The sequence below is a fragment of the Gorilla gorilla genome, chromosome 9 (assembly GCF_029281585.2).
Source record: "Gorilla gorilla gorilla isolate KB3781 chromosome 9, NHGRI_mGorGor1-v2.1_pri, whole genome shotgun sequence".
Lineage (NCBI taxonomy): Eukaryota > Metazoa > Chordata > Mammalia > Primates > Hominidae > Gorilla > Gorilla gorilla.
In genome coordinates, this window is record NC_073233.2 from 80550482 (window position 1) to 80564083 (window position 13602).

The window sequence follows — 13602 nt, forward strand, 5'->3', positions numbered from 1 at the left end:
GACTATCTTGGCATCTGTGTATATGCCAAGTGCAAGTTCCCTGCGATGCGCCACATGTGTGCTGAATCGTACCTGTGTTGCACATCTAGATGTGTATACCTGTGTCATGTGCATTGGTGTTCCCATTTGTTCTGTTTTCGTTTCTGGGTCACTTTTTGGAATGATCCTGTGTCTGCTTTTCAGCATCTGTTGGTGTCTGTGTTGTGTGTGTACTGTGGGTTTCTGTCTGTGCTATGGTCTGCTTCCTGGTATGGGGAGTTCTTCTGTGTTATTGGGTTTTTCCTCTTTGTATATTTATGTTGGTGTTCAAGTCCCTATGCCTAGATTGTGTCCGGGTTTCGGTGTGTTGTATGTTTGTGGCCAGGTCCCTTATCTCAGGCAGCTGGGGTCTGGAGGAGAAGCTGGGGCAGGGAGGTGCCGGAGCTGGGATCCAGTTGCACACAATAACACCTAATGATTGTCAAGCACTTAGAGTGGGGCAGAAAGCTGCAGGGGAGATGCTAATTAGCACTGAAAATGAGTTGGCTGCCCAGGCCCAGAGAGGCTGACACAACAGGGATGAGTTGGCTGGGCCAAGGTCCCTCAACTCCCAGCACCATAAGGGGGCTGCCCTCACTGACTCGCCTCCCAGGGAGGCCCAAGGCCCAGGCTCTGGACAGCAAGAAGGACTGAGATCCGACTCCAGGAGGAAGGTCTTCAAAGGGAGGTCTTTTATCAGATTTGGCAGTGGAGGGGTCATAGTGTTATCAAGAGATATGCAACGGTGACACAGGTTTGCTTTAGGGGCCATTGTCTGAGGGGGTGGCTTATGGGTGCCATGGATGAGTGCTCCAGAGAGTGAAAGCCACAGGCAGCATGAGGCAGGGAGGGATGTCCCTAGAGGAGGGTCTAGAGCTGCCACACACCTGCATTGGTGGGCAGACACTGAGGAACTAGGGCCTTAGCTCAGGCAGGTGAGCCGGGAAGTAGCGGCTGTCACCCCTCCTCTGGCCCATTTATGCAACTCACATGTCCTTGGCCAACCGCAATACTGCCTCTCACCTGGGTCTAGCCCCCCTACTTCACCCATCATTTGGAGCTTCCTAACCCCAAAGCTAACCATGGCCTGACCCTGCTTAAACTTTCCTCTGCTTCCCTTTGTGAGCTGGGCCTTCACTCCCTTCCTCTCCACCTCCAGGCCCTTCCTCCAGCCCAGGAGCCCTGAACCTGCCACCCTTGATTTCTTGCTGCTCACACCTTTGCTCTTACGGGGATTTTTGCCTGGAATACCCTTCCTTTTCTCCTCCACCTGGAAAACTCTCAGTTGTTCTTTAAGGCTAAGACCCAGCATCGCCTCCTCAGGAAGGGTCCTCATCAGCGGTCCCAGCACTCACCCGACAAAATTGATTGCCTGCATCTGGGTGTGCCAGTCTCTAATGAAGCGGAGAGCAAGGGCTTTCATGTCCATCTCCATGGCCAGGGTGACAAGCACAGGCAGGGCACACCAGGGCACCCTCAAGGCCAGTTGGGATGAATGAACAGGTGGCTTGGGGGGCTCCAGGGCACACTGCGTTCTGAGAATGACATTCTTCAGCAGCCCCTGTGCTGCCCAGATACAGAGCGCGGTGATCACGGCAGGAAGCAGCTCTCAGCCGGAGAGTAGATAATGCGCGTATGAGTCCACTCAGGAGACCTCAGTGAATGTGACAAAGTGAGTGTTCAGGCCAGATGCAGTGGCTCACGCCTGTAATCCCAGCACTTTGGGAGGTTGAGGTGGACAGATCACCTGAGGGCAGGAGTTCAAGACCAGCCTGGCCAATATGGTGAAACCCCGTCTCTACCAAAAGTACAAAAATTAGCCAGGCATGCTGGCAGGTGCCTGTGATCCCAGCTACTTGGGAGGCTGAGGCAGGAGAATCACTTGAACACAGGAGGTGGAGGTTGCAGTGAGACAAGATCGCACCACTGCACTCCAGCCTGGGCGACAGAGCAAGACTGTCTCAGAAAAAAAAAAAAAAGAAAAAAAAAAGAAAACCAAACAAACAAAAAAGTGAGTGTTCAGAGGCAGAGCCTGGCTTCTGACTCCAATTCTGATATCAACAGGCTGTGTGACCTTGGGCAAGTCCATGCCCTCTCTGTTCTTCGGTTTCCCATCATCTCTTTGTCCCTCCACATCCAATCTCTAACTTTTGCTGCTGGGTTGTGTGCCCCAGAGGCCGACTTCTAAGTGGCAGCTTCATCCAGGGCTCCCTTGCCCCCTGGCATCCAGAGAAATTCTGCCAGTGAGGGTCAGGGTACTGGCAGGAGAGCAAAGGGTGAGAAGCATGCAGGCTCATGGTGGGTATTCACCCCCTCACCCACCTGCCTCCTTTGACAAGCAGTGGCTGCGGCCACAGCTCCTGCAGGGCAGCCCCATCTCCAGGGCTCTGGCTCATGGAGCTGGGACACTCTCCTCGGCCCCCCTCTGCCAACGCCCCTGGCCCCTCAGATGCCAGTCCTGAGTACCTTGACATGTCCTGCTGGTTCCCTTAAGCCTTCCCCATCTCCATAATACTTGCTTCACTAACTGTCTTCAGTTAAACCATTCAAGTTTGTCATCTGTTTCCCCTCTACAAAATAGGGCTAGCCCCTTGAAGGATTTTTTTTTTTTTTTTTTTTTTGAGATGGAGTCTTGCTCTGTCCCTCAGGCTGGAGTGCAGTGGCACAATCTCGGCTCACTGCAAGCTCCGCCTCCTGGGTTCATGCCATTATCCTGCCTCAGCCTCCCGAGTAGCTGGGACTACAGGCGCCCCCCACCACGCCCGGTTAATTTTTTGTATTTTTAGTAGAGACGGGGTTTCACCGTGTTAGCCAGGATGGTCTCGATCTCCTGACCTCGTGATCCGCCCACCTCAGCCTCCCAAAGTGCTAGGATTACAGGCGTGAGCCACCGCGCCCGGCCCCCCTGGAAGGATTATTTAAGGAGGTGATTTGTTTAATCGCCTCCTTAAATAATCATTTTTAAAACATAAAGGTCACTCTGTAAACATTAGTTCTCTCCATCTGGACCCCAGATCCCACCTCACTGAGAGGTTTTGTTTGTTTCTTTGTTTGAGGCAGAGTTTTGCTCTTGTTGCCTAGGCTGGAGTGCAATGGCACAATCTAGGCTCACTGCAACGTCCGCCTCCTGGGTTCAAGCGATTCTCCTGCCTCAGCCCCCCAAGTAGCTGGGATTACAGGCATCCACCACCACGCCCAGCTAATTCTGTATTTTTAGTAAAGACAGAGTTTCTCCAGGTTGGCCAGGCTGGTCTTGAACTCCCAACCTCAAGTGCTCCACCCACCTCAGCCTCCCAAAGTGCTTGGATTACAGGCGCGAGCCACTATGCCTGGCCCACTGAGAGTTTTAAGACAACTCCGAATTACCTGACCTGGGAAGGAGGTGGTACCCAATTGCTGCTTCTCTCCTTTCCTACCCCAATTCCTGCCCAGACCCCAACCCCAGGAAGCCTCTCCTCTGCCCCAACCAGAGCCCATGTTTGAGCCCCACAACCATGGGCCTCCCACCCTAGAGCCCTGCATGATTCAGGATATGCCTCCCTGCTCCTTCCTGCGGGTGCTCAACAGCAGAGCCGCCTCGGACTTGCCCAGTCCTCCCCATCCCACCCCCACTCCACCCCAGAGTGTCCTCCCATCCAGCCCCTGCCTCCAGCCCCAAACCTCCAGGAAGACAAATTTCCCTTCAGTTCTCCAGGGAATGGGATCTCTCTGCTTCCAGGTGCGCAGTCTAACATTGCACCTTCCACTGCCCAGGACACCGGGAGCACTCTGTGGACTCAATCCTCCCCAGGCCCAAGAGAGCTGAGGCACGTTCTTCTCTGGCCCCCCATGGCAGCTACAGCTTGAAGGGACTCAAGATAATCTGCAACCAACTTCCTCACTAGGGTAGGTACCTTGTATACAGCCTTGCTAACCAGGCTGTCCAGCCCCTGCTCATGCCTCCCCACTATGGGCAGGAAGCTCATCCCTGTCTCCCAAGCAGCCCTTTCCCTAAGGGACTGCCCTGCCACCCTCACTTTGAGCCCAGATGGGCCTCCAGGACTGCCCCAAACCCCAGCACTGTCTCAGTACTAAGAGCTCAAAGAGAGATAACAGAGAAAGCCTTGAATGTTAGAACGGTGAAAACCTAAAAAACAAACAAACAAACAAAACACGAAAAAAAAAGCAACTACTGCAAAGAAGAAATTGAGGCTTCCAGAGGAAGCCCCTCCTCTGGCCTCACTTCACCACTGGGCTCCTCTCCATCGAGTCTCCATGCTCCATGGAACAGTCGACTTCACATGTCCCCAGGAGGAATCTCACAGCATGCAGAAGCTCTGGTAAAAACTTCAAAGGCAGCCTCTGAGGCCCAGGAGGCATGGAAATGGCCAGGTGCAGGAGGTGGCTTCACACCACAGACTTGGCTCTCCTCTGAGCTCCCCGCCTGCTCTAGGGGCTGGAGGGAGGGCAGCCTTCCAGGTCAGACACTCCCCTCTCTGCTGAAAGCCCTATCATCTCATCCTGGGTCCTGCTGGGTGACCTTGGGTTAATCACTGCACCTCTCTGAACTTCAGTAGTTGCATCAGTACAAGAGGACCATGCTGGGAGTCCCTGAAACTCTTTAAGTGTGACCATTAAGAGTTCCTGGGGAGAATGGAACCTAGACACTTCCCAGCCATGTCCAGCTGCCCAATCCGATAGACTAAGACCCTGGCTGGCCCAACCTGAGACTGAACACAAAGCCTGGCCCAGAGTCCCCTGAAGGAAGCCCAGCCCTTCAAGGGTCTCTACCTACAGGAAAGCGGGACCCAGGAGAAAAAGTATTGAATAGCCAGACATTAGGCGCAGCCTTAACGGTTAGCACAGCAGGTGTCTGGGCCTTCACACACACACATCCCCTCATCCCTGTGCTCACATTGAGACACAGGCATCTGTATACACAGGGAACACACATACGGTTTCACTAGAACATATGTATATGGCACTCTACATACATGTACACACACACAAGCCACAGTCACATGCATATAACTGTTTACCAAAATCAGACTTAAAGATGGACAGTCACAGCCGGGTGCAGTGGCTCATGCCTGTAATTCCAGTATTTTGGGAGGCCAAGGTGGGTGGGTCATTTGAGGTCAGGAGTTCAAGACCAGCCTGGCCAACATGGTGAAACCCCGTCTCTACTAAAAATACAAAAATTATGCAGGTGTGGTGGTGCATGCCTGTAGTCCCAGCTACTCAGGAGGCTGAGGCAGGAGAATCGCTTGAGCCTGGGATGCGGAGGTTGCGGTGAGCTGAGATCACGCCACTGCACTCCAGTCTGGGTGAGAGTGTGAGACCCTGTCTCAAAACTAAACTAAAAAAAAGGACACTCACATGCTCACACATGAGTATGTTCACACTTTTATATGAACACTGACCCACACATTCTCACCCTCTCAGATCAACATACACATATGCACAACTGGAAGCTCACATTCAGGTACACATACACACACTGAGACACAAGCAATATCCCCAACACCTCAGTATCAAGCAAGTCATGACCCAAAAGAAACCCAGACCCCAACTGCAATGTCATTCTAGATGCATTTCCAAATCTTAGCCTGTCCCAGAACCATGAGGAGGAAATTTCCTCTGGCTTAACTCAGTATGTCTGTCCCTTCTGGTTGGGGTCCAACCTCTCCTCAGCCTTCATTCCTCCCAATGCCATTTCAGCAGGGCCCTCATGTCCTGGGCTCAATGGAGGTGGAGAACAATGGGCTATCCTTCTCTCCACCCTTCATCTCTGCCACTTGTCCAACACTTCTACTGGCCCTTCAAACACAACGAAGATTCAGGCTGGAATGGACTGTATGTGACAGCACCCCCTTCTGGAGACATGTGATATTACAGCATAGCTCTATGGTATAAAAGTCATCACTCCTCAGCCTGAGGCGGAGAGGAGTAGGAGAGAAAGAAGAAGATGAGCTGGGTGCAGTGGCTCACACCTGTAATCCCAGCACTTTGGGAGGCCCAGGCAGGAGGATAGCTTCAGCCCAGGAATTTGAGGCTGCAGTGAGCTATTATGGCACCACTGTACTCCAGCCAGCAAGACACTGTCTCTATTAAAAAAAAAAAGGGTTGGGGAAGAAGATGAAGGAGAGGAGAAGGAAGAAACTGAGAAGAAGCATGGAGGAGGGACAGCAGCAAAGTGCTGGGTGCACCAAGGATGGGATTTAGAAGCCTCAGTCTGACTTTGGTTTCTCCAGTTCAATCCATTCAGCCTAGGCTGCAAGACCAATTCTCTCAAAGCTCAGCTCTAATCAGAAAACCCTTGGGTGGATCCTGGTGGGCCACAACACAAAGTCCAAACTCTCAGCCTGGAATCAGCAGCTCTCTGCTCAGCTGTTCCTCTGCTGAGATGTCTCACATCCAACTTTAGTTGTCCACATCTTGCCTGTCTGCCATCTGGAACAGTAATGTATGGAAAGAGCAGGAGCTCTGGAAGCAGACAGACTTGTGCCCCAGGTCTGGCTCCACCATCACTGGCTGAATACCTGTGGGCAAGCGATTTCCCCTCCTGGATCCTCCATTTCTTCATCCAGAAAACAGCAGTCTCTTGGGTTTGTGGTGAGGATTAAATGAGATCACAGATGTGGAAACAGTGCTCAGGAAGCTGTAAACTTCTGCATGAACATGTGAGAAGTCGTAATTATAGCTTAATACTTCTATCCCTGCTCCTACCTGCACCCCCCAACACATAGCAAGCCAGGGGGTCCCTGAGGGAAGAGGTCGATGCTGCTTCACCTTTGGGCTCCACACAGCCCAGCACCCACCAGGGCCGGCCCTCGGCCAGCCTTGGCAGCAGGGTGTGGATTTGGATCAAAAGAGGCAGTACAAACTATGCTTACTGCAAATTCACAACAGACTACAGCTCCCAGAATGGCTCACAGACTGCATGGGTGTGGCCACAGACTTAACCCCTTCTTCACCAAGCCCTTTCTTCCATTGTATAATCTGGGGATTGGTCTCAGACCAGTCAGAACAACTTAATGAGGTGGCCACACTTCTCTGAGAAACCTCGGTCCCTCCCACAGAGCTTTGTGCTTCTCACCATAGCCACAACCACAGCTCTGTTTCAGGCCTCCTGGTCCCTCCCACACGATGACAGCCCTGGGCTCCTAGCTCTGGTCTCTCCCTCTCCAGGCCCCGCTAAATCTTTCTGAAAGTGTGGCTGATCGTGGGTGGTTCATAATGACAGTAGCTAACCTTTGTGAGCACCTGCTGCATGCCAGGGGCTAAGCTCTGCACTTCCAGATTCTTCAGAATCATCCTGCCAAGAAAGGATAATTATCTCCACCCCACTATTCACACAAGGTTCAGAGAATTTAAGTAACTTGCCCAGGACCACACAGCTACAGAGTAACAGTACATCTTTCAGTATGCTGAAATTTGAGCATAAGCCTGTCTGCCACCTTCTCTGCTCTATCTTCAAAGCCTCCTCTGCGCCCAAGGCAACCATCCAAAGAATGAAAGCCCAGAAATCCAGGGTCCACACATCTCAGCAACTACACTGTTGGGAAGTCCTCCTAGATATTTGACTCAAATCTGTTCTGCTGCACCAAGCCCCAGTTGCCTCCTGTTTTTTGGGGTGGGGGGGCAGTGAGAAGGGTGACTTCAGGGACTTCAAGAAGTGGGTCACATCACTGGGGACCTGGCCTTTCCCAGGGAGCAAGCAGCTGAACAATAGGAGATAAATGTGTGAAAACATTCCAGTTACTAAATATATCGACTTCCCAGGAGGATGAGGGTGCTGACAGGGAGCCCATGGCCACCACCCTGGAGGCCACAATCCTGTGTTTCAGAAAAGCTGGGGCGCTCCAAGGAGCAGACAAGGCTGTTCCAGCTGTCCTGGAGGCTGGGGCAGAGGGGATAGGAGGCCGGCATAATAAGGGGTGATGGCTCATTTCTTCCAACCAAAGCTGCCAAGCCCTAGCCAGCTCATTTGCATATTGCTTTGTATTTGTTTGCAGGCCACTTTCTGGAAGGGGCCCACATTCTTCAGCCACTGCTTCTCTCTCATTTCCAGGGTCTCTTTTGTTCACTGAACACCCCTTTCTCAAGCAAGGCTGGGTCCCTCAGCAGGCCCTGGTCAGGAGCACCAGGAGAGACCAAGAAGTTGCAAACTTACAATAATGCCTACACATCAAGCCTGTTGGAGACACCTTCACGGAAGAAAGTGCTTCCTACAGTCTAGGCTCAATTCCCCACTCCTCTCCTGCTCCACCACGGCCCAAGGCTTCCCCCCAGCCTGGCACTTCATGCCTAGGCCACTCTGAACTCCTACAGTGCTAAGTAAACAAAATCCTGCTTGCCCTTACCTTGAGGCCTTTGCACATGGTCTTCCATCTTCCTAGTGCTGTCCCTCAACTCAGCCTGAAGTGGCTCTTCCTTATAAGGCCAGCCCCAATGGCCCCTCCTCCTAAATACCTTCCTGCGACACTAACACAGGTAGGAAAGACTCAGAGCTTCCATCCACATGGTCACTGGCTCTGTCCATCTGCCCCCAGGGGTGTCATGTTTGGTAGTGCCAGTGAACGGCTGCTGAATGAATGAATGATGAGTCCTGATCCCCCTCCTCTGTTCCCTCTCCCTGGATGACTTCACTCACTCACCTATGGGAGAGTGAGAGGCTGACAGTGCCTCTGCCTCCAATTCCCCCTCTTGTCCTCTGAGACCTTCCCTTTCACACGCACAGCCCACTCTCATGAAGCCAAGAGACTCACAGCCCTTCTGCATTGGTAGGAAGTTCTTCCTGCTGTCTGTCCTCACTCCCTTATTTGGCCATGCCTGCTTCTTTATCATTATTTTTGGAGAGGAGTCAGGGCCTGCACCCATCTCAGATTTTTGTTAATAAAGACTGCGCATTTCTCCCACTCTCTGCCTAGATGTGTTCTTGCCACTCCTGGATCATTGTGCCCCAGCCTGGCCCTACTTCAGGGGACAGTGACACAGGACGGAGAAAGGACATAAGGCCAGGCTGGGTAGCCTGGAGTTGCTGGGCCCTGCAGAGAAGACCCAGGACAGATATAACCACCACAAGGGAAGGGCTGCCCAGGAGGGAAGAGATGAACATCCTGTGTCCGGGGGTATGCAAACAGCAGGCTGGATAGATCTGCAGGGCAAGTTGTAGAGAGTACTAAAACAACTGCTAGAAAATGACCCAAACTCCCTTACTGTCTTCTCCCACCCGGAGGCTGCACTGAGTCAGGTGCCTAGCCCTGTGTCTTTCCTACCCACCTTCACAAACTGTTCCCTCTGCTCTTCCCTGCCTGGGCGATTCCTACCCATCCTTCAAGGTCCGGCTCAAATGTCTCTTCCTCTGAAGCCCAGGCTTGCTGTGGGCCCCCCACCTCCTACACAGCACTGCTCACCCTGTGGGGTTGCAGATTTCCATTTCTTTCTCCTTCATCAGACTGGGCACTCCCTGAGAACAGGGACTCAGTCAGTGTCTGCTCTGTGTCCCTGGTGACAAGCCAAGTGGGCACCAAGCAGCTACTGAGGAGTTCCTGTTGAGTGGTTGAATGAATGAATGCAGCAATGGAATCATGCTGAGTCGGGAGATTTCATAGGCCCAAGCAGCAGAAGCCCGGGGAGCGCAGCCCTGGCCTGACAGCAGCATGGCTGAGGGTGAGACTCCCAGTCCATTAAGACCAAGGGGTAGAGGACTGCTGGGAGCTCTTCCCCCCCCCCCCCCGCCCCCACCCCCCACCATTTGGCTAGATCCCAGCCAAGCCATCAGCAGTCCCTGGAGACAGGAGGCTGGAGTGGGAAGCAGGAAGAGTGGCAGGAGCTGCTTGGTGGGCAGGGGGAATGACTGCGGGGGGTGGGGGTGCAGGGAGCATAAAGACAATTAACCCTCACTGAGCTGACCAAGCTCAGCAACCAAGAGGTTCCGGGCAGGGCCTGAAGGAGAATGATATTGAGGGTCAGGTCTGATGAAGAGGTTGAGCCCCAGCCTTGCAGCCAAAGGATAGTGATGAAGCCATAGTCTCAGTTTCCCTGTCTGGCAAGAGATGGCTCCATGATCTCTGACCCTCTCCATCCTAGCTAGAAACACTATAAAGATCTCTCCCACTACCTCAGCCCACCCACGCCCAGCTTTCCTGAGCCTTCCATGAGCCTTTTCCCTCATGAGATCCTGACTTACTGAGATGTCTGCACTACACCCCTGACCCCAGTCCAAGCCTGAGCCACCTAGACATTCCCTTCCCTATTCTCATCTATCCAGCCTTTCCCAAGTTCTCAAAAAGCCCCAGAACTCACTGACCCCTGTATTGGCTTGGCCTCCACTCTAGCCTCCTGGCCCCACCTCTCTCTTCCAGTTCAACCCAGACAATGCCACCGAGGCAGGTTTCTTTATTTTTCTTCTTCTTTTTTTTTTCTTTTCTTGAGACAGAGTCTCACTCTGTCACCCCCAGGCTAAAGTGCAGTAAGGCAATCTCAGCTCACTGCAACCTCCACCTCCCAAGTTCAAGCGATTCTCATATTCTCATGCCTCAGCCTTCTAAGTAGCTGGGACTACAGGCGTGTGCCACCACACCCAGCTAATTTTATTGTATTTCTAATAGACACTGGGTTTCATCATGTTGGCCAGTCTCGTCTCAAACTCCTGGCCTCAAGTGATCCACCTGCTTCTGCCTCCCAAAGTGATGGGATTACAGGCATGAGCCACCATGCCTGGCCCAGGGCAGGTTTCTAGAACCCAAATCTGATCATGTCTCTCCCCTATATAAAACCTTCCTGGGCTCCCCAGGGCTCTCTGGATAAACCCTAAGAGTCCTGGATCTCAAAGTTCTACAGAATGTGGGTCCTGCCTGCCCCCCACTCTATACAGTGTCTTCACTGCTCCAGGACATGCCCAGCCCAGGGCCTTTGCTTATGCAGTTCCCACCCCACCCCCACCTGTTAGCATGACGTTGATCTCTACTGCTTAATTATTCTCAAGCTATTTTATGTCTATGAAGCTTAGGAAGCCCCAGAGGGCAGAGTCATTATTGCCTATTTCTTTTCTGCATCTTTCCCACAGGGTGCAGAATGAATTGTCCTGAGTTCAAAGAGGCGGTCATACATTCAGCCCCTCCCTGCCCTGCATCAGTGGGCCATGGTGTCCCAGCTGTATCCTCAATTGCCAGGGGAAGGAAACAGCCACCCACACACACTCAGATGAATACACACATATAGATACACACACACACACCAGCCACAGAAGCACTGATATACACACTAGCACCATGATCACACACCCACACCAGAATACTTATACGCACACAGCCACATCCACCTCCACACACAGCAATGCTATTATTCACACACTAACAAATACACACACATAAATGCACATGGAACAGATAAAAAATGCACACTGATTCACTCTATTTTGCAGACACAACACACATAATATACAAACTCAACCTAATAGACACACCTACATACATATGCAGACCAACCTGCACTCACACTCAGACACATGCAAATAAACTCTCACTCACACAGGGATGATCACAAACTCTGACAGGCTGCTTTGCGTCCAACCACCAAGGACCCTAGAGCTCTACAGGCCCCTCTACACCCAACATGTCCCTTACACTCCACATGTGTATACACACACACACACCCTGCCTACCACCTCAGCAGCCCTTAGTAGAGGGGTGTCGCCACGGAGCCCCCCACTCACTTGCACATGCAGCCCCCTGCACGTGGACACACACGAGGCTGGCACCATATTCCATCTGGCTCCGTAGAACCCTATCCTGGGACAGACGCTTTGGGGTAAAGTTTCATAAAGTGGTGTCCCTGAACCCCAATTCCCAGTTCCATGGAAGGTGGTTACCTCTAACCCTCTCTTGCTCCAGGGCCACTCTTATTCATATTTTCTCCATCTTTCCCCCTCCCCACCTCCTTCACACACACGTAGCCTTGGTGGGCCAAGACACTCTCCCTCTCCAGGGTCCTGAACCAGCCTATTGCAGCCCCGAGAGCTCCTCCCAACTCCTTGGCAGACCTCCCCCTCCCCACATACACCCTCAGCCCTTGAAGAAGCGGTTCAGGTTCATTATCAGCCCCTCCTCCAACCAGCAGCCCCTTCCATGGGACCCCAGCCTCATCACCTACTAGGGTGACGTTAGACACCCTCATTCTGCTCAGAGGTAACCTGCCCCCACCCCAGGCTGCAGTCTGGCAACGCGGGGAGGAGGGGTGCCTAGGAGCAGGATCGATCCTTCCACGTGGCTCAGCTCCATGCCAACCCCAGCTCCTTGGAGGGACTCCCAGGACCCTGTCTGTGGCACCTCTCACAGCCGCTCACCACCCCAGCCCCTCACTATACTCACGGCTCAGCCGGTCGCGCTGCCGGGTACTGCTGGCTCCTGCAGAGGATGGAGTGGCCGCATGCCTGCCCCATCACTCCTCATCGTCCGCCTCCCCAGCCAGACTAAGGTGGCACCTCGCCCTGTCCCCGCTGCCTGGAGTTCCGGGCAGGGCACCCCCAGCAGGCACAGGGACCAAGAGCAGTGGGCTGCCCCCCACTCAGCCTGGACTCAACACCCCAATCCAGCTCTGCTGCCCCGCTGCTCCCGCCTCTCCCGCTGCCACTGCCTCTGCTGCTCGGCTGGCTCTGGGAGGAGGTTGGAGCAGGTCTGATAATGCAGAAGGGGGAGGGAGGAGGGAGGAGGAACAGAGAGAGGCCCAGACAGAGAGGGAGAGAGGGAGGGGTAGCAAGAGAGTCTGACTGGGAGAGAGGAAAAAAGACTCACACACAGAGAGACTGAGAGATAAACAGAGACAGGAAGGGGGACAGTAACACATGAAGAGGGAGAGGAGAGAGGGATCAGAGCCTTAGAGAGATCAAGATGGAAGTACAAAGAGATCAGAGAGGCATAGAGAAACACACACACACAGAGGAACAAAGGCAGAAAAGGAAAAAAAATCAGAGGCAGAAATAGAAAGAGAGTGGGGTAGGGGGAAAGGGGAGTGGCTGACAGAGGAGAGAGGGGAGAGGACGAGGGATTTACAATCCTCATGGGCTAGGATGGGGCTGGGGACTTGAGGGGCAGCAGACCCAGACCCTCTGCTGCCCCATCGCAGAAGCCTTCGGGATGAGGAGACACGCTTGTGCCCTCAAGTCTGAGAGATCAGGCCTCCATGCACAGCTAGCTACCCTCTCCTCTGGGCTCCCTCACCCGGTGTGTATCATCTCCTAGCGTGCATCCCAGCCTGGAGCTGGGTCCACGGAAGACTTAGGGGGCTTTACTGATGGCCTTTGGACTCAGAGCCTTGTCACAGGGCCCACCTCTTGGTGGCTTGGTTTAGCTGGGACTTGGAGCTGATGCGTGAGCATGGACTTCTACCAGGATCTGTGGAGACCTAGGCCACAGCCTGCCCCACATGGCCTTCGCTGCTCACAGACTACAGGCATGGGGAAGGCCTGTTGCACCCCCACCCTGCTTCCAAAGAGGACTCCCTAGGATAAAGCTATAACCTAGTGAAACAGAGGCATTTTAGGCCCTAGGACAGATAGAGAGTTGTCACAGCAGAGCTACTATTGTATGCAGGAGAAAC

General features: G+C 53.2%; 1 protein-coding gene across 2 annotated transcripts in view; it reads right to left on the reverse strand.

Moving 5' to 3' along the window:
• PDE2A (phosphodiesterase 2A) overlaps positions 1-12661 on the reverse strand; it is a 100064-nt gene extending 87403 nt beyond the window's left edge. The window contains exon 1 of one of the 2 annotated variants that reach the window (XM_055356742.2): positions 12375-12661. In XM_055356742.2, coding sequence (XP_055212717.1) covers positions 12375-12445 — 71 coding nt within the window. In that variant the 5' untranslated portion in view covers positions 12446-12661. The remainder of the gene's footprint in view (positions 1-12374) is intronic. The other variant, XM_063693356.1, reaches the window with a different exon arrangement.
• Between the last annotated feature and the right edge of the window lie 941 nt (positions 12662-13602).